This window comes from Neopelma chrysocephalum, unplaced genomic scaffold, assembly GCF_003984885.1.
Source record: "Neopelma chrysocephalum unplaced genomic scaffold, ASM398488v2 Primary Assembly neopelma1_80, whole genome shotgun sequence".
NCBI classification, from domain to species: domain Eukaryota; kingdom Metazoa; phylum Chordata; class Aves; order Passeriformes; family Pipridae; genus Neopelma; species Neopelma chrysocephalum.
The window spans coordinates 1378491-1400725 of record NW_020897741.1 but is presented as its reverse complement, the minus strand read 5'-3'; the positions used below and the strand labels follow the sequence as shown (position 1 = coordinate 1400725).

General features: G+C 41.0%; 1 protein-coding gene across 2 annotated transcripts in view; it reads right to left on the bottom strand.

The window, feature by feature from the left end:
- The window catches only part of ATAD2B (ATPase family, AAA domain containing 2B), a 75136-nt gene extending 59858 nt beyond the window's left edge, over window positions 1-15278 (bottom strand). The window contains exon 1 of one of the 2 annotated variants that reach the window (XM_027690061.1): window positions 14800-15278. In XM_027690061.1, coding sequence (XP_027545862.1) covers window positions 14800-14955 — 156 coding nt within the window. In that variant the 5' untranslated portion in view covers window positions 14956-15278. The remainder of the gene's footprint in view (window positions 1-14799) is intronic. The other variant, XM_027690060.1, reaches the window with a different exon arrangement.
- Window positions 15279-22235: the final 6957 nt, after the last annotated feature.

Sequence of the window (22235 nt, the reverse complement as noted above, 5' to 3'; positions counted from 1 at the left end):
GACTTGTGGATGTTGGTGGACAAGAAGTTCAACATAATCCATCAACGTGTGTTTGCAGTCCAGAAAGCCAACGGTGTCCTGGGCTGCATCAGAACCAGCATGGGCAGCAGGCTGAGGGAGGGGATTCTGTCTATCTCTGAACTCCTGAGATCCCACCTGGAGCACTGCATCCAGCTCTGGGGTCCCCAACAAAGGAAGGACGTGGACCTGCTGGAGCAAGTTCAGCGAAGGCCACAAAGATGGTCAGAGGGCTGGAGCACCTCTGCTATGGAGTCAGGCTGGGATAGCTGGGGGTGTTCAGCCTGGAGAAGAGAATGCTCCAGGGAAACCTTATAGCACCTTCCAGTGCCTAAAAAGACTACAAGAGAGATGAGAGGGACTTTTTAACAAGGGCGCAGAGTAATAGGACAAGGGGAATGTCCTCCTTAAACTGAAAGAGGATAGGATTAGATCGGATATTGGGAAGAAGGTCTTTACTGTGCAGGGGGTGAGGCACTGGCACAGGCTGCCCAGAGAAGCTGAGGATGCCCCATATCCTCCCAAGTGGGTTGGCTGGGGCTCTGAGCAACCTGATCTAATGGAACCCTATGGCAGGGGCACTGGAACTAGATGATCTTTATTCCAACCCAAACCATTCTACAATTAGAAAACTAAATATCCGCTCTTGCAACAACAGAGTAACCAATTCTCAAATATTAAGGTCCAGAAATTGTCAGTAACCACTTATGCTATGAAAAAAAATAATTTTACTCATATACAGGGAGATGATCACAGAAGTCCTGTTTGGTCATCAGGTTTATTAACAACAATCAGACAGTATCACAGTGCAGTATTTAGAAAGTGAAAAGCCTGATGAAACCCAAATGTCTGGGTGCAGTTCGACAAGGCAGCTCAGCACCACTGACCCAGGGACTGGCCCATGCACTCCGTTGCCTGGCTACACAGCACCACTCCAACGTCCTTGGATCTTCTTCTGATGTTTCTCTGACCCACTCATAAACCAAATGAGCTCACTAAAGCTTCAAAAGCTCACTTTTCTTCTGTCAGATGAACTTCCTACCTGGTCAGTGATCTGAATCATTTCACTGAGGGATCAGACAAGTACAAAAGATAATGCAAGGGAAAAACAAAAAGGTGAGGACAGGATCACTGTCTGCAGGAACAGAAAGCTGCAAGTGAAATAGGCTGTCTACATCACACCTTAACATCCTGTCCCCCAATACATATTTTTAACAATTATTAATTAATATTAAATACTTACAACACCAATAACAAATTAATAGAGTATTCATTATGATGAACTATTTATTTACTGCATCTTATATGTGACAATAAATACTTTTTATAATACTAAAAAATATTAAATACTGAAAACTAGTATTAAATGTTAGCCAGCCCATGTTCACATCATTTTAAAAATAGTTTCAGCTTTGATACGTTTTTGCCTGGCAATGTAAATCTAAGGAAAGAAAGAGGTCCATATGGAGATTAATTCTTAAGACTCATTTAGCCCTAGTTAAAAAAAAAAAAAGGCACCTTATTTTTTTTCTCATTATTTCACTTCTCCAGGACATACATCACTGTAACTCAAAATAAGAGCTATACTACAAGATCCTAATTAGTACTTTAAACCAGATGAAGAAGAATTTGGGATCTAAACCTAAGACTTGGTCAAAGTGGTAGCAGAGGTAACTACCACCATTCCTAAATACAAAACACCTGCACCTTGCATAGCACTGTAAAATCCATGAGGAGGCACACAGCTGTTTTCCATAATGTTCTGCAACTACAAAATACCAACTTATTACAAAATGTTAACAGCCTGCATATCCACTTCTGAACACTGTAAGCATTTGTGTAGTACTTTTTACTTTAATTAGCCACAAGTTTACTCGTGGACTTACCGAAATGCAACACTGCTAAGTCAATTTTAGTAATGACTTTGCGAAACTACAAGAGCTCCCCTGTGCAGGACAGAAGAAGAGTTTCAACGTAAGCCACAGAACCAGTTTGAAACCGGCTAGGCGAGACAGAGAAAATGAAACTAAGAAAGATGAAGCAGCATGTAACAAAGCCTTATGAGGGCTAACATTAAAGCTGTTTTGCAAGCAGTGAAATGAGTAAAGCACAGGTTCCTATACTCCATTTCCACCTCTTTCCATGCAAAGAGCTAAACTCCTCCAGGTCTCCTACGATCACCTTTCTCTGAGTTCCCTGCCTCTGGTCCCAAGTCTCAAGATCAGCCAGGATCCCTCATTTGTCCTGTCTATTGGTCGAAGGCAATATAGCAGTGGAGCTACTTCTGAGCTATAAGCAAATGGTCAGCTGGCAGCCTAAACAAAATACTAACACTGGAGACAAAATCTGCTATTTCAGGTCTCCCTCTGCTACCACTATTCACAAAATTCATAAAAGCCGAATATCTTTGAGATCTCTAATGCTGGAGACAAATGAACACAGCTTCAGAACACAGCAAATAGCATCAGAATCTGGAAGGGCAGGTCAGTGTGATCACAGCAGTGCAACTGCCTAAGGAACCAGAGTAGCAATGAAGGAGTTTATTTAATCAGGTTATTCTTTGTTTAGGCTATTATTTTCAATTGTGCCTCACTTGTCTGCATATTAACTCTACACACAAACTCAGCAAGAACAAGCCAAATTAAATTTTAAGACAGTCAAGCCCAAATACTAACCTGTGTTAGGACACAGGCTGCATAAGATGCACTAACATACAAAATGGTTTAGCATTAAGTAGTGACAAAGCTACTAAAAAGTTGAAATCACTGAAATTTTAAATATATTACTATGAATCCAAGCTCTATTTTGCAGTTAACAGACAACCTTAAAAATTCAAGCTCTAGGGAATCAAATCACACTAGACTGCCATCAAGAACTTTCACCTACCTACCATAAAATATGGAGATAGAGCTTTCATTACACTCAAGAGATTACCCAAACTAGGATATGCTAGAACAAGAAATGAAATTAATTTCAATTTAGGAAGCCTTTACAGAGAGCAGTCTATCCACTGCTTCCTCCCATTTATAGCAAAAGAGGTCTAATGATTCCACAGCACTCAACTTGCTCCCTCAAGTAACTGGGTCTCAAACCATTTATACCTTTCATGATTAAAAATAGCACTTCAGGTTCAACCCAGAAACTTATTACTTAACAGTACATATCATGAAAACGTTCTGGGACTAGAAAGATATAAGCATCAAACTTAAAAATTAAAAAAATTAATAACGCAATTGCAGAAGTAGGAAGCAATGCACTGAACTCAAAGCTCCTAATGAAACACCATTGCTGAAGCAAATGCACTCACATGCTGAGAGAATGCAGAGAATATGAATTAATAAAATCTTAATCATGTCAGAAATTGCCTGCAAGCGTAACAAAGCCACAAAGAAAAAGCAAGCACAGAAGAATCAAAAAACGACTTTACATAATGTCAGGAAGTAGAAAGAGAGAAACAAAATTCAGCACAACTGTATTGATCCAACAGAAATGAGAGACCCACCAAACTCCAGCTGTAATCCAGAACAGCTTCTTATGGAAAGCACTGTTTCTAATAAAGAGTAATGACATAACTGGAATTAACAGGACACCATCAATGGTCTAGACTGGCAAAACACAGTCTTCATTATCATTAGATTCGGGAGTAAAATGCAATGTGACAACTGAGTGAATACCACAAATCTACTGCTGAGCTAAGATTCATCAATGAGAGTCTGGCAGGGACAGTGGGGCAAACTGTTAACACACCTTCACTGAAGGCACTTGAATGATGGTACCAATAAATCCAGAAACAAAATCTGAAATGAATAAGTAAATACAGCAAGAAAATATATATAGCTGTATATTTATCTCTATCTTTACTTCGTATGAAAAGGAGAAAGATAGAAAAAAATTTTATTATAATACACATATTCATGAATAAGCTACAAAACCACTCATACACAGTATTACCTGCAGCCTCTTCCATATGCATCCCTAAATTTAAAAGTAATAATTTGATACTAACAGAGCTTTACTTATAACATGTAGAGACAAGTCCCTAAGTTTTGGAAGAACACAAACTAGAAATCAATGAATAAAACTGACTTCTTTCTCTATCTATCCTCTTAGAAAAACAGTGACCACCAATACAGTCTTTCAGCAGGACTGAAGGACACACATACCAGGGGACTCCTCTCCTCTCAGGTGTATCACAGGAACCAGCTGTCTAAAGCATGACACTGGATTAACTTCCAAGTTGAAATACAAAGATTACCTATAGCATACTGAAGGAGAATTTTTTCAGTTTCTTCTGTTTTTTTTAAGTTAAATCTCCTAGCCAACAGAATAACCAAAGAAGTCCCTCACTACACTGCTGGTCTGAACATCCCAAAATAATCCTAAATCCAGTAGTCTTGATAATAGAGGACGAGTACGAACCATCTCTACCATTGCCATCTCCAAGCATGTGAATGCAAGTTCACTGAGTTCTCAAGTAATAGGTGATATAACAGTCAAACCACAACCACACCTCGCAATTTCTGAAACAGACTCTGTCTGGTTTGCCACAGGTTCAGCTGTATTCAGACACAGGCATGCAGACATGAATATCTGAGTGTTCCACCATGGTCAGACTTGCTCTCCTCGCCATGCACTGTGGGTCACACCCTTCTGACTCTGCCACACCCTGAACACTCACACAGCCACTCCTACAACTCCCCACTCAGGCGAGTTTTCAACCCGCTCTCTTAAACCTTGCAGCAACTATATTTTTTCTGTTTCCTGTGACCTCTTCCCATGTCTAAGACATGAAATTAATACACTGACATTCCATCTTCAGCTGATCAATTCCATCTCGGCATTTTGTTAAATGCTCAAATAGCTTTTCTGTTTGACCCACTGAACAAGCACAAAAGACCCTGAAAGTTACTTACCCTTAATAATAATGAAGTAAACATTTTCAAAAACTCTGTTTCAGCTACAAGTTTTCAAAAACCTCTAGAAGTTTCTCCTCTTCATCTGACTGTCTGAAGAGACAATGACTTCAGATATGTCTCAATCTTATTATTACTAACTTTGAAGAAAGTGAGTTCAGGTCCTCCAGTTATTTTTAACTTTCTATTTTCTAATTTAAAATGTATCTTATGAATAACAACACAAGTTCTCAGATGTCCCAGGATATTAATAATCTGGATTAATATTTAAAAAATACATGTGAAGAAAATCTAGTCTACCTTTTCTTCTATCAGTTCATGCAAAGTTCTTGTAGAAACATGCTGCCCATTGAAAGAAATAAAATACATACTTGGGGCTAGTCAATGCATTTAATGAACACTTTTATCCCAATGGTCTAAAAAGATAAAATCATCTTTCCAAAATAAAACTTGTATTTATGAAAAAAATGTGATTGTGTCCCCAGTGCACCAATTAGTTAAGCTCATGACTCATCTCTGCCCTCATATAACTATTCAGTTAACAAATAACTTGTATTTTTCTGTGTTTGAACCACGTCTGATTTCAAACACCAATAAAATACACCAAAAACACTCTCTAGCTGTCTGCACAGTGATTCTGGATGAACCTCTTGCTCCCTTGTGTATCCCTATTTTCTGCAAAGGTAAAAAATATGGATTAAAACATTAACTTCTACAAATTCATTGCTTTAAACATCTACCTTAAGATCTATTGATGAGAGTTAGGTAAGAGCTAGGTACCATTCCTAATGCATTTCTGGACTAGGTAAACTAAGCAATTTAAAAAATCAAAAGGTTTCCTCTTTGAGGTATTTTATGATAGACTCTTTTCTGGTTCCAGATTCTACCTAGCAGATCATTTTCTCGTGACTGTGATAATGTCATCTGACCAGAATGTAATAAATCCCTTCAAATACTATTTCCAAGGTTTTTTAAGTTCAACACTTTACATTATAACTTCTTCACCAAAGGGGAAAAAAACCCCCACACAAAACCAAAAACAAACACACATCAAAGGACTAAAACTCTCCTGCTCAGTACAAATGTTCAGTAGCTGAAAGGCTCCCATCAGTGTGCTCAAACCAGGTACCACACCTTGCCTTATGCATCCGCACTGTGTCCTAATTTCAGGATGACACACCATGCTACCCACTCTCTCCAGCACCAACATATCCTCACAAGCTCCTCTCCTCCCCACCCCACCCCAACCCACATTTTCCTGGGCCCTTTCCAAACGCCTTTAGCCCCTCTTCTATAGGAGAACTGGCTACCTGTTTGGTGGGAAGAGGAAAGACCTGATACACTTGTCTGCAGAAAAAAAGGTAACATGACTGAACTTGAGGTCGAGCATAATCCAGCAGACTGTTTTTGTGATGGTACATAACACACTGCTGCATGCTGAACATCTACCCTCGTGTCCTAAAAGTTCAGGGTAAGAGTAGTTACTTCAAAGCCAGGTTGGATGGGGCTCTGAGCAACCTGGTCTAGTGGAAGGTGTCCCTACCCATGGCAGGAGTTTGTAACTGGATGATGTTCAAAGTCCCTTCCAACCCAAACCATTCTATCATTCTATGATTCTGCCTGTGCCTTCATGTGACAAGAGGCTGAAAAATAAATGTATTGAGATTAGAGCACATTAACTACCTTACTGAGAACATCCAAGTTTCATGAAGGACCTCATGCATTAACTTTGCTGATAGCTTGAAAAAAAGAAAAAGTCTTAAAGGCTTAAAGGAACCCATTGTCTGGTGGCAGTTCTCCAATTTCCATTTGTTTGCACACAGTTGTTTATCAGACATTGGCTCTCCACAGGTGTTAAGGGAAAATAAGATTCATGTTTAAGTGCTTGATGATCTTGGAATAAACAACTATTAACACTGTATTTCATTAGTGGTAATGATAGTAAAGAATGTCTCAATTACAGGATGATCTAAATTCTTTTAACATTCAGCTTCTGGGGTTTTTTCACTAAACAATGCTTATGTCAATAATAGCCATTAAGAATATAAAAAATACCCTCATTTAGACTTTTTCAGAAAAATAAATTCTTCCCCACTCATTCAGATAAATAAAATCATATTTCTTGCATGGAAAGATCTGCTTCATTTTTTCAATAGATTTTAATTTTATTTCCTGGAACTCTTTACTCTAGAATTCAGGTTATTTTAATAAATGTGAAAGCTTTTGAGAAAAGTTAAAAGCTTACAAGTTAAAAACAGAAACCACTACCTACAGCACTGTATTGGGGATTTTCACACCTGCAATCATTCCCTCTGTCTATAATAGAAAAAGACACCTGTTCATATCCAGGCTGAGCAAGTGCCTTTCAGCAGCTTCAGTGTGACACACAAAAAACTCTTGCAATCCACAGGTGACTTGAACATTTATGAAAGGGAGAGTGAGCTCCAGAGCAGCCTCTGACAAACTGTGACAGAGCCCATAAATAGTGAGCTGAGGTTTGTCCTCTACTCATCATCATCTTCCCACTCCAAGCATTTCCACCAGGAGCATTCCTCTCTCCTCCTCTGTGCCTTTACTAAAATTAGGGAGACGCTGTGAATTTTCAGCTGATACTCAAATCAAAAGGATGGAGGGGAGGCAAGGGGAAGCAGAAGGATGTGGGGAAGAGGATTAGTTTCAGCTGGACCAGTAACATGATCCTGATCCAGCTGATCAAATGGCCTGGCAAGCATTAATAGTGGCAAGCATTAATACTGGTGAGTCTGTTGGTTTTCACAACTGTAGAGTCAACAGCCAGAGCTCACAGCACATGTGAGATCACACACCTCCAGAACAAGCCCGTTGAGAAGAGCTCTACTGTATGGGGTCTATGCATCACTCAGAAGTTTTTCTATAATATTCACTTAAGGGGAGTTTTAAAACCACTGATCCTCCTTATTTAACACTGAAGAAATACTAAAAGCAACACATTTTTAGTCAGAACCACATTAACCATTTCCATTACTTTCTAGACTCTGTTAACAAAGACTTTTGAAGCAAAAATTATGTTACGTAATGAATCAAGAATGATTACAATTCAGATATGGAAAAACAGAAGGCATTCAAACAACTTTTTTCCTACCCTCAGTCCTCAAAAATCCAGCTTGTTTCTGCTGAACACCCCCATCCCAAACAAATCCTAGAGGGCACAGCCCCCTTTAGTACTATTATAAATGTAAATAAAGAAGCAGAATGATCTGAATTATGATTGCAAGGAGAAGCATAGAGAACCCTTAGACCAGAGGGTTCCACAAGGTTTGGACATGACCAGGAAATAGGCTCAGTAAACTAAACAAGGAAGTGTCTGTAGCAAGGTAAGCTACAAGAAGGTGGCCGCCTGTGTGAAAAAACAAACTTAGGATTAAAAACATTGCATCCCTACTTACAATGCACTTGAAGAGAGTATTTCAAAGAAGAAAATATTTAAATTGTGTCAAATTGTGATATGAAATCTTAATATAAAAACAACATTCAAGGCCTGAAAGATAAATCAGAGAAATAATAGATGATAGTTATTAAGTATTTGGAATGAGGAATTGGTGAAGCATTGCAACAAATTTCAGTGCAAGTAATCTCTTCCACATGTACAGAATGAACAGCTTCTTCATTTCAGGTTATTTAAATAGCTTGGCTCAACAATTTATCCGTTTAAAATGAGGAAACTGGCTGGGGACTGGAAAAGAGCAAAAAGCCCATTTCCCAAATTATGAAAACACCCAAACCAAAGCATCTACTCCAAATGCAACTGGACACAAACTTTGCACCAAAGCTTTAGATTAGTTAGACTCTTAACAGACACTAATAGAAGCATAAAGATAAAACTACAAAATTCAGTACAGGCTACAAAAAAAATTACAGAACTTGGAGAAGCTTTTAAATTCTGTACTTCTGACAGAACTAAAACTACCTCCTTCATACCTAGTTCAGCTGGAGTTGAAGCTATTATAGCATACACATACTCAGCAGTGTAAAATCAAAAGGCTTATAGAAGATTACACATTAATCTTACAACTGGTTGAAAAGTTGCCTGTTTAAATAGCTACCAAGCAAAAAGAAACGAGATTTATTCAGGAAGAAAGTCCAAGCAAGTATAAATGCAAAACAACACTTGAACAATTTAAAGCAGAATTAATGGTTAAAATAAACCATGAAAATCCCATCAAAGGTAATAAAGACAATATTTCAAGAGTAAAGTCAGACTGAAAAATTGTTTAGAAAAAGCAGCAAAGCATGAAGTGTACACAAAAAGAGGCTAAAAACATATTGTCAGCTCCCTTTGCAATAAATGGGTTCATGAGCAGTATTACCCACACACAAAGTAATCCATTAGAGGTAAAACATCTAATAAACCATCAGCAACCTTTAAAAGGGTCACAGCTGCAAAATAAGAGCAGTGAAAGCTTCAGCTCATTGATGCCTACTTGCTGCAAGCTTTAGTTTGAGAAGGTTGTTATGAAGTTTTACATAGAAATCATTTAAAGCATCACTAGATTGGAATTAAAACTTTTCCACAGCATAGCAAACACTCAACAATTTAGGACAGGATGTGCAAAATCATACCACATACAACTGAAACTGCAGGGGGATGCAGCTGATCAGAATGTAATTACCTGAGCTAATTATCTTGCATAACCTCAAGCTGTATGCCACTCCTGCAAAATTGTCATGGGCTGTCTCACAGCCATGGGTCAAGCCTTCTGCTTGAAGTTCTGATTGAGACAGAGTATTTGGAGAAGCAGTTTTTAATATTACTTGGGGACAAGCCCAATATTCAGAGGAAGCAATGCAGCACACCAAACATCAACACCACTTCCTGAGTATTCTTTGGAGTTCTCATCTACTCACTGGATTAGTCTTTATATTGCTTCCTTTGAAGGCCCTGGAACAGCGTGACACCAAGGATAGCCAGCTTCCTACAGGATGCACCCCTGCCTCCCAAAACAAGCCATGGACACTTCACAGGTGTCTTGACTTGTGACAGGGGCCCAGACTGATTTGGCAGGATGCACGGGAAGAATTCAAGCTCAGGACGCCCCTTTAGAAACATGAAAGGATTACAAATGCCAACTGCATGGTATTTTGATAGAATCCTGAACACAGATTGCTTCCAACAACTGCTCCATTTCCCACTGCTCACAGCTGTATTAACACCACGCTACCGAGAAACAGCCTGCACAATTCATTTTAGATCACTGATTTTCCCCTGCTAAGTCCCAAAAGAGCAGCAGACCACTAAACCAGAAAGAACCCGACATTTTATTACACACCAAAAATATGAGCTTTCCTGGGACTCTTCCTTTAAATTAAATTGTTTGGAATAACTTCACAAGACTCTCTTATTTCAGGATGTATTTCAAAGAACTGTAAAAGCATTAACCTCAGCACCTTTACTGATGCTACTGTAAACTCAAACAGGAAGGCAGTTCCATTCTTTAAAACATAGATATTGGAGAGGAGCTTTTTTCCCTGTAAGAGCTTTACATGTAGGTGGCCGGCAAGTGTCATTTATCCAGCAAAGGAGGAAAATCTAACTTTTTTACAGTTTTATTCGAAACAGCAGAGCATCCAGACCACCACCAGACACTTTGCATAGACAACAAAGAAAACAGGCTAATCTGAATCAGGCTCTCTCATAAAGGAAAATTTAATTTTTAGAAAGCTTTATGGGTTATATTTGAAACTTGTTTTTTAAGAGAAATTATAATAATTTCTTTAAGTTATTTTTCTATGTTTTCAACAGCTGACCATTAAAGGCCTTTCAAGGCGTAAAACACAGCAATGAGTTTATGCTACAAAAACTACGTTACCACCCAGAAATCAGAAAACGCTTCTATTGCTACAGACTGAGGAATTACAATAGGAGACACTGAGATGTACTGGCATCACAGAGCACAAATATGCTGCTTAGCTTTCTACCTTCCCACACTGCAGCACCCGATGTCAATCCTCCAGCCCCTGTTTGCTCCCATTAGCAATTAAGCACAATGGAGAGCTCTACGTTGCCACTGAGCAAGTTGAACGATGTTGGCAGCACTACTTTTAGCGAGGATCATGTGTTACAATTATCACCGTGCCCTCAAGTAGCTCTTAAGGCACTGCTAATGCTTTCTTGGCTAATTAAATTAAGCTAATCTTGTATACATTTCTAAAATGTCTAACTAGTATGCTGACATAATTTAAGAGTGTTTATTTCACAATAAATTCATAAGTTTTCTTGATCAACATTTTTGATTTGTGTTTTGAGATGACTGAGAAAAATCATTTCAATTGCCAAGTAAATGTTACCAGCAATCACAACTCAGTATCTGAAAACATCAGACATTAGTAGATATAAATCACAAATTTAACCACTTATGGTCACAGTATCCTCAATTTTTTCACAGTGTGAATGAATTCCACTGGATTTACAAGCCTTGTGTTACAATTCTGTTTCTGAAAACTTTAGACTATTTTGATGCACTTCTCGTCAGAATGCTTTAATATAAAGCCAGAACATTTTCCAAGTTTTAAGGGTAGAAAGAAAAAAATACATATAATTTGTATAAAGATTGAACATAAATTTATGTAAGCATAACTTCAATTTCTACTAAACAGTGTGTAAATCAGTCCTAGATGCAGGAAGAAAACAAAGGCCAGTTTTTCCCCTCACTACCCTCTCTATGCACTCTGCTATGACATCATCTCAGACAATAAACTTCTTGGCTCCTTGATCCATTTAGTGAGGGATTTTGTTCATTTTAATCTGGCTTCTGGTCAGGAGACAGACGCACATGTATTCATCTTCATCGCTGACTGCGTGGTCGCCAATCAATAATTCAAACCAGTTTACTTTTCAAAGCCTGACGTCATTGCTTTCTCTGGGCTGAGAAAGTACTACAGAGGGAATACACTGAACATGATAAAGGCATTTAGACTATTACAGCCCATTTCCACAGAATGTGTGTTGCTTCCAAACTCAGAACAAACAAAAACACACACCAGTCATATGTAATTCAGCATAATATTGAAGCAGAAGACTAGAAACTTAAGTTCTTGGGAAAGGAGAGATTCAAGCCTATCTTTGTAAATGTATGGGGGGGGGAATAAAACAAAAAACAAAAACCAAAAAGCCATAACCCTATGTATACCAGAGGTAGCCAACAGGAAAAAAGGAGACAGAAATTGAAAATAGATACAGAAGAGGTGGAAGGCAACTCCTAACCCCTCATCTGGTCTACTCAGCATCATACAGGATGCCATTAGGTTACTAACTCAGGATGCCATTAGGTTACTAACTCGGTTTTTGTTGCTAATAAGAAAGAGATAGACAACTTTTCAAAATACATTCTGAAAAGTGGGCCGCAAGCATTGCCACCAAAGAGCATTTTTCTGGGTGTCCAAGTCAGAACCTCCATGGAAGAAAATTAAGTCAAACAGTGCAAATAAGAAGCATCCCATTCCTGCCAAAGCTCCAAACTCGAGCTGCCCATTAACCCACTTAACTGCTGGTAGTAAGGCTGGGTCTCCTGACATGACACCCAAAAGATTTAAAATGGACACACTGTTCCAGTCAACTGAAAAAAAAAAAAAATACATACAACTGCATGAAGACGATCCCAGCACGCCTTCTGCACAGAACACAGCCTCACTATCTGCCTCCCGACAGTCGCTTCCAAAAGCAAAGGCTTTGTCTCCCTACTGCTACAGTTATTCATGTCCTAATCACTGAGATCCTTCTCTGGCACTACTTCAAGAAGATTCAGAAGCTCAGAAAGACATTGCATTGCTGACAGTACTTCCATCTGAAGAATAAAAAGAGTTGTACGAAGACAACTTTAAATACAGTGAGAGATATATATTTTACAAAACACCCTTCTTGGATAACTTCTGCTCATACTTGGCAATTACATCCTAAAGAAAAGAAAAAATTCTACCTCAAACACATGAGATTTGTTGTGCAGTGAAACAAGCCTATTCTCATATACCAAAATTTACATCTAACTTTAGAAGAAATGCTCTTTTAGAAGCACGGGCAATATCCTGGGAAGTATTTACAATATTTGGCGCTATTTTGTACCATCTCCTTTCCTTACACCATGAAAATAACAATTTAAACATTTTAATGATTCGTGGTATAAAAATACTATTCACAGATTAAAAATACTTGGAAAGAAGCCCAAGCTACTTTTTTTAGCAGCAGCAAACTCCCTGCAAAGTAAGCCAGTAAGGGTTACACCAAACTTTGCTTCACAAACCACAAGACCCACGATATGAATAAACAGAAAGTGCACACCAGAACAAGCAGAACAGCTTTTTACAACTATGGTGCTGCATCCCCAGGAGTCTACTGAAATTAAACAAGGAAGAAATAGGGAACACGGAAAAGTAAGATGGGGGAAGGGAAGAACTGTGAAGCATGAAAGAACTGAAAGAGGTATGGAGGTATGAAACAGAAGGTATGGAGTATCTAGTCAGTAATTTGAGGTGGTTTTAGTATTTTAAGACCAAAAGAGTGGAGCAAAGGGTTTTGTGAGAATTTCAGGTGTCATCCTTCTGATCTGCCTCCGGCTATTATTGCTGTTTTTCTGCTTGTCTGATTAACTTCCTCCTTAGCAGGGCTGGGATGCGGCCAGTTGATGCAGGACTGTCCTTCTGACCCTCAATTTTCACTTCCATATTTACATTGTTTTTCTAATATATATGCAGAGCAGGCAGCTATAACTATTAGTTTAAACCTTCAAAGCAACACGTGAAGTTTCATCAAGTAAAGAAAAAGTCCTGCCTATAATTCCTCCTACAGGAAGAATTTCTTCACAGAAAGGGTTAGGGTTAGGAACGGGCTGCCCAGGGAGGTGGTGGAGTCACGATCCTGGAGGTGTTTAAGGACTGAAAGTGGCATTTAGAGCCATGGTCCAGCTGGCAAGGTGGTGTTCGGTCAAAGGTTCGACTCAATAATCACAGAGGTCTTTTCCAACCTAATTGATTCTGTGCCAATTAAAAAAAAAAAGCGCAGTTCTAGTCAACAAAGCCGGCTAGAGACAAGGAAGAAGAGAGTCTCCCGAATTCTTTCTTCCAGTTAGAATTCACCAAATGTTATATTCTCCAAATCCAGCTGTAGAATTCCACTTGCCATTCAGCCCGTCCAACCAAAGCTACCACAGTAAATTCGGCTGGGAAAGCATTCAACTTAAACTTGACGGCAAAATCTCACCCTCCGTGCCACAAAAACGGGGCGGGCGTGGGGGGCGGCTTTCCCAAACACCGGCTTCCTCCCGGCGCAGCCGCCGGCCGAATCGAGGTCATTTAGGGAAAGGGGAAAAAAAAACAACATACACACACGAAAAAAAAAAAAAAAGAAAAAAAAAAAACACCACCACCACACAAACCCGGGCCGAGGATTATTGCGAAGTTGCTGCGGGCGCAGCTCCCAACTTTTGTCTGGCGGCGGCAGCGCCGGGCGCGGCCGCAGGGGGAGCCCCGCGCCGCCGGACCCCGCCGGACCCCCAGGACCCCCCGCCCGCCGGGCACCGGCCCGGCACCAGCACCGCGGCAGCTCCGCCGACCGTGTCCCCGCCGCCCCCCGCCCCTGTCAGCGGCCCCCGCCGCCCCGCCGCTGACCCCGCAGGGACTGCGGCTCCTCCGCAGCCGCCCCCGCGTCCTCGCCGGCTCCGCGGTGCCTCCTCACCGCGGGCTGCCCGCCGTCCCCCCGACAGCCCGTCTGGGCACCCGCCCCCCGCCGGCCCCGCTGCCCGCGGCCCCCCCGGCACCAGCGGCGCTGTCCCCAGCGACTCCCCGGCCTCGCCACTGCCCTCCCGCCGCCGTCCCTGCCCGTGAGCCCCCCGGTGCTCACCCGCGCTGCCGCCGCCTCCTCCAGCCCGGCCGCATCTGCCTTGGTGCCCCTCTTGGAAGAGCGGGTGCGGGACGAGATGAAATGGCTGCCGGCCCCGGCCGCTGCGGCCGCCGCTTTGCCCAGGGGGCGCAGGGAGCTCTTCCTGGTGTTCACCATGGCCCCGGCGAGGGGGGACACGGGGGGCGCCGCCGCCGCCGCCGCCGCCGCCGCCGCCGCCGCCGCCGGCGCGGAGGGAGGAGGCAGGGAGGGCGGACAGGCGGGGGCTCGGATAGGGAGGGGAAGGGGAGGGAGAGGGGGAAAGGGGGGAGGAGGGAGGAAGGAAGAAAAGCCCTCCGGGGAAGCCGCTCCGCCGGGCAGAGGCGCAGCCGGAGCCGCGCCGGCTCCTCCCGCCGCTGTCGCCGCCGCCTCTCGGGCTCAGCCCGGCTCTAACTGGCCGCCATTACTGTCCCCGCTCCCTTTCTCTGCCCGCTCCGCGCCGCCCCCGCGAGCGGCCGCCGGGGGGCGCTGCGGCCCCGGCGCGGCCGTTCTATCCCGGCGCCGCGCGCTCTATGGGCCCGGCCCGGCCCCGGGAGGCGGCGGCGGCCTCGGGTCCCCCGGGAGCGGCTCCGGCTCCGACAGCGGCACCGGCTCTGGCTCTGTGACGGGGTGCGAGCGCCCACAGAACCCCACAGTGCGCTTCTCGGCGCTTGGCGAGCCGCTGGACGGGCCTGTCCCCGCGTGACCCAGGATCCGCCGCCGCCCCCTGAGGGCTGAGCCGAGGGATGGGGAGTTCAAGGGCGGGGGGGGAGCGGCCGCCCGAGGTCGCGGGGGGTGAAGGGCAGCGGTGGCAGCCCAGAAGGTGCTCGGCCGCCGGCTCTGCTCACCCAGGGAAGCTCTGCCTAGGCGCTGACAGGACAGCTTGGGCGGACACGTCTCCCAAGGATGGGAGCTCCGTAATTTTCCGTGGAAAACTGTTTCACAGCGTGGCGAGCCTCGCTATTAATGAATCCCCTTGATAGCCAGGCTATCGGGACTGTGCCTTTGCTTCTCCCGCCGCACCAGTCACCGATAACATCTCCTGTGTTGTGCCCGGTTGCCTCAGCCTGCGTTTGATGTTTGTTGCTCGGCCCTTGGAAAGCTCATTTTTCTCTCACCTTCCTTATCACAGATCCAATAACCACATTTCAGAGGGATGAAGAATACAATGTATTACCCGACATCGGATGCCTAAATGCTTTTCAGACTATTCACAAACTATAACACTTCTGACTATTCACGAACCCAATCCCTTCTCGCCGATGTACAGCAAGAATCCTCTCTCTCCACTTGTTGCCCTTTATTGAACTTATCCCTGTGCCTGCACACAAGCCCCAAAACCTAGAGCTTTGTAAAAGAAACCTGGCCAAGTAATACAAGCACACAGCTGTAGGTGACAAAGTCTCAACCTTTTAATTTTCATACTGACTCGTTTGACACAGCTGGGCAAGTCATTGCAGTACTTCCTGCTTCTTTAACAAAAAAAAAGTATAATTAAATTAGTGGTCACGTGGTTCTGACTGTTAGGCTCAAGCAAGCTTTATCAAAATGTTTTTATTGTTTAAAGATGGAAAGCACAATAATGTTTTGAGTAAAGAACAATAAATGTAGAAACTACTATCCTGCTTTACCTACGTACTCCCACATCTTTCTTTCCGAGATTACAGTCTGAAAAAGTATGGCAGAGTGTGTACTTTAGAAAATATGCAACAATGACATCAGGACATATAATAAGAAAATAGGCTATTTAAATATCCAAGGAAAAAAAACTCCTACTTTGAATAGCAACAAATTTTCATCTTTATGAGATACTCCTAAATACAGTGCATTTCAGAGTAGGAACTGTGGTCTTTCTCTCATCTGACATTCTCTATTTAAGAGCTTTTAATCTGTATTAGCAACAGTACTTCATCTCCTGTCCCAGAATCTGCAGCATCTTTAAAAAGTAGAGTAGTTCTGCTCCAAGAGATTGGTTTTGGTAGGTTTCATATTCTTTATTTCTTCATTTACTTGTTTAAAGGTTATGAAAGGATGTAGTCATTTCCTACACTCATGGGCTAAAGGACAAAATAAAAACCTACAAGGGTTTTTGAAAATGGTATTTGGAAATCACTTCCTTTCATCCTTCAAAAGAAGGAACAGAAGGAACTGCAAGAGACTATCCTTTACCATATACATGGTAGGAATGAACCAGGAGATATGTTTCATTAGAGTATCACAATCATATATATAATGACAAATAATGTACTTTTCCATTTCTATCCAGTATTACTGATAGGCCATGAAACTCAGACATGGTTCTCAAGTTCTCTTGGTCTGGAAACAAAAAGTATGTTGCTCTTCTTCAAGTTTTTGTATTCATCACAAAAATATTATCCCCAGTTTGGGAAAACCAACAGATGAGTGGCCCAAAAAAGGGCCCAGACTGCAGCACTTACAGTGAATGTCATAACTCAGGATTGCAGTCATTGGCAGGGATGTTTGAGGAAGCTTGCATAACATCTGCTTGCAACATGCCTGATTCAAACCAGCACTCCTCCTCTCATGAACACTGATGACTTTTTAAAAGTAAAATAAACTTGGTCATTATGTGACCAAATTGATTTTCCTGGGTGCTTACCCAGATCTGCTTGAAGCAACAGAAAGTACTCAATTTAAAAGCTATTTTTTTACATTTGCTAAATATTTATACCACAGCTGTGTCCTTTTTTTCTCTTTATTTTAGTCTTGTGATCTCATTCCTGTGAGCCATACCCAGAGAACCCTCTTTATGACGCCGGAGGGACTACTCCTGTAGAGGGATTGATGTAGTTAAAAATCCCTGCTCACTGCTTTGAACATTTGTAGTGCTTCATTCCCATTATGTTAGCATGGTAGGGAACATGGAAAGACACACTTCATTTTGGATGTTTGCTCCCTGGGTTGTTTTTCACATATGGTTTTATTTTCAGGTTTCTTAGTTGTCTTGTTCCTCTTAGAAGGTGTGGCTGGTTATTTTGACTCAGATTATGGCTCTATAGCTTCCATGTAAGCCCCATCAGTACTGACAATATAAATAAATCAATCATAAGTTAAAAGGTTTGCTTGGTGGCTTTGCTTGGATATCTTTTTTAGTGCAGAGAACATGTTAACATAGGATTAATATATCACACATACTTAGAGATTTAAATGTGGTTTCACAATGAAAGATGAATTACTGTAGAAAGGGATTTAGAGTAATTTCACTAATCCAAGAATTTACTTGTTCCCATTTTTTATATCTGTTGTTGGTTCAAGTGTCATATGAAGACAGAACAGCATTAAAAGCCTATTTAGATTCCCCTCAGCACTCTACATGCAGGAAAGGCTTTGGGGGAAAAAAAGTAAGAACTCTGACTCGTGAAAGACAATGAAAAAAGGCAGGGGAGAAGGACTGAAGCCACACTCCACTAGTATTATGTAAAAAAATTTTGTAGAGTTCATTCCCAGTAAGATTCAATTTCAAGATTTGTAGTTTGGTCTTACAGACAGATATCTAAAACCTTCTGCAAATAAATGCCATTGGGAGGGACCATATTTCAAATGGAACCAACTGATAATGAATGCTAAAGCTTACAGCAGTGTTCAACATCCTTTTATCTCCAGTTGTTCAGAAAAGAGATTAAGATACCTGAAACAGGTATTAAGAAGAAGCCACAACATCTGCTGTGGCAGGTACACCACTAGAAAATTGGAAAAATATGAAAAAGTACTTGACCAAGAGTCCCTTGCCATTAAAAAAGACTTGTGGAATAAGTCATATTGGGACATTGTGATGCAAAAAGACGTTAAAAAATTACCCAGGATGGAAAGCCTTGTTTGCTCTGTGAGTGGCATTTAATGACACAAGAAATATTTGGAGATGAAGACTTTGTTGTCACATGTCCCTATTTTAGAAGGAAATCAGAAATCAGTTACAACAAAAGAAGTCCTTCATCCCTTATTCAGAACTTTTGTAGCAAGTTTCAGACTAGTAAGGACCAGAAGGCTCTATTCAGTGAGTTACCATTTACTTCAATCATTGGCAATTTACCAGAGATTACTTTGCAATATCTCTGAATAGCTGTAACATTCCAAAGAATGGAAATCAAATCATCTTTTCAGGCCTCTATTTATAAGCTCATATGTGCGCCTCTCAATCATGCTGTCAGCTCCTCCTGGTTTCAGTTCAATCTCGAAATAAGAAAAGATTCACAAGAGATTTTGCTTTTGTAAACGTGCTCTGAGCCTTTCCCTGAGGGACATGTTAGGAAATTAAGATTGTGTGCTTATTCCTTTGAGAATTGTCCATTATTAACATATGCCTATGGGATGTAAGTTTGGAAACATCAAACAAGCAGAGTCCAGTTGTCAGGATTGGTATTACCTTGAACACAGAAGGTGCTACAGTCAGTCCACATTGCAGGCATTTTGCTATGTTATTAAAGATGTCTCATTATTTGAAGACTACCATTGTCATTTAAAAATGGATAAGAGTTATGCTTTAGAATTAAATAGTTAATGTCCATCCCCATTATCAGCACAGTTATCTGAAGATTGTTTTCCACACTAGATAACATCAGTGTAACTTGAAGTGGGATCAGAGAGTAGGTTTCTTAGATAACATTAAATGGGAGTGGTAAAACTTACTTCCTAATATTTCAAAATTATCTTCCCATCACATCTGGCCATTAGCTTTCATAACATTTTTCCCATTGAGCTAAGGTTACAGTGGATAGTTTTTCTAATAATAATAATTGTGTGAAACTCACAGGCTGATAATATTGCAGCCAGGCATCTGCAGGGTCTGTTTTTCACTATCATCCAGGCTGTAAATTACTTCCATCTTGGACAAAAATGGCAAATCATCTCACTTTGGTGCTTATAATCATTAATCATATGAAAGTAGCATCGCCAGCCAGTTACTATGCTGGGTGATGTATAGCTTTGTAGTAAAAACCAGACTCTGTCCTAAAATGCTTACAATAAAAATAGGCATTTATGAACACATGTGTAGATAAGCTTTAGCACCATAAGAATGCAGAATGGCCTGATTAGGATCACATGGCAAGTCCATCAGAAACATTATTGGCTCATAAATCTCCCTAGTCCTCACACAGAATCTTAGCTTTCGAAGTATGTTTCCTTGTTACAGATCCAAGAATGAGCTCATAAACTACACTACCATACCATCATTGTAGTTTCACTTAAGAGTGTCATTGAGAATTCACATGATATGTTATTTCCAAATGTGTGTTATCTGGTACAAACACTTGCTCAGGCTGCCTTAAATTTTTCATGGTTTTATGTGTTCTACACTACTTTTAAAATTGAAGCTATATTCACTTTTCTTGTGGATTTATAGTACCACAGTCCAGCAATATGTGTGGATACTCCTTCCAATTCATGAGGGTAACACCCTCATCATGATTGCTGATTCACTCAACATCTCCAATGACTCGATTTTCCACTGCACAGCTGACTTCCCAAAAACATTGGTTCCTTAAGCTACTTCTCCCCATGTGGTAGCCTAGATGGTTTAACATTCCTTCAAGGAATATGTAGGAAAAGGACACTGTGCAGAGGAATGTGCTGTCTTTGTCAGTGGAATAGCCAAGTACAGAATAACCAGATCCTGTTCTCCCATTTATTTTGCAGTCCCAGTGCCCTCCCAGTCTGTTCCAGCGCTGTGTTCACACACTTACAAAAGGCTTCAGGCAACAACTGCTATCTCAAGTTAAGGTCAATCAATACAGCTGATGTGCTGATGTTTAATTATAGGTAGCTGACGGTGTCCTCTGGCTCGGGTTAACCTTGTTAAATATATGGTTTAAAAATATCCCTTCAAAATTAATTTTCTGCTTGTGTTTAGACACCCTGTGTGTGCTGGTTCTTCCATGACCTTGATGGGACAGGCAGTGGCAGCTAAAACCCTGCTTTACTTTGTCAACACCGAGATTCACTCCTACATTATAAAACAAGTTCAGGGGTTGTCACTATCTTCCACGCCAGTGCATCTGATCTCTCCTGACAAAGGGGCATGAGATGGTTGTATTCATCTCATGAATACCCTGTTAGAGGTTTTTCAGCAGACACAGTCTGGGCTGTTTGCTTCTATTCACCACACGGTAAGAAAAGGACCATTTGCTTCTGTTCATCTCGTGTACTGCCAGAGAATAAGCTGTATGAAATGCACAGAGTCTAAAAGGATTTCAGTGATGTCTTGATTGCAACAACACTCTTGAAAATTTCCAGCTTTTAAGAAAAAATTATTTTTTACGTTATATGAGTGTTGAAGATCTTAAGATTTTTCTTACTCATATGCTTTCTCAATAGTTTCAGTCACTAGGGAGAACAGCTGTACTTATAAGAGCTTTTAAGAAACCCCTGAATTCACTAGGACACCAATTACTATTGTAGTAGGTCAGTGTGTCTCCAGCTGTACCCTGATTTCCAGTAATAGACCTAATCTTCTAAATCAATACGTGATTGCAGCTGGGATGCCTTCACCATTACACCAGGTAAGTCCAATCTTGCCTCCTATGCTTACCTTTGGGTCTAAAATTGTTGCAGAAACGGCCCCCAGGGAAGGGTTAAATACATTACTGAATTTATGTGTTTAATGAAATGGAGTCAGTGTACTTAAAATATTGAAAGAAAATATAAAAGTCCAGCATTGCAAAACAACCCTCAGATGTTTTAGCTAGGGTTTTGTTAATTCCTTGAACTTTTCCGCAGTGTTACAATATTCATGGCTTAAGTTCTAAATATATAAAACCTCATTTAATGGAGTCAGTAACCCTTGTAACAAACAAGTGCCTTCTATTCAAAAATGTCAAAGTATTTTAAGCATTAAACAAAAACAGGGAGAAGAGAACCTCAGCAATCCATATTTTGAAATATAAGACTCTACGTATTTTACACCAAAACAAAAACCAAATTTCTTACTATTTTTCCCTGAAGATTCAGAGGTAGGAGCTGTAATTATAACTCATCTGGTTAAAACTTAACGATTAATCCAAACTGCCTTCAAAAGGTTTAGTGCATTGTGACTTACATTACAAAGATGAAGAAATTATAGCTGTCAAGTGTCAGATTCTACTTCTGTTACTCACCGTCACTGAACTTTGAGACTAAGCATTTTATTTTAACGTTTTTGAACGATGTGATTTTAATTGTTGTGATTAAGGGGTTGCAGAAACGTGTCCCACGTGAGGACGACACTCAATGAAGTATTACCTCTGCTTTTAGAATTACCTTCGATCACACTTGCAAATTCGCAGTGGATTTCCCATTAATTAATGTGAATTAGCTAGTTGTGGCTGTTCAATTTAGGTTAATTTTAAATGTTTTATAGTGCATCGCTAATTATTGGGGGCTGAAAACCCCAACCCTTATTAAACAGCTTGCAGGTGCAGGCGATG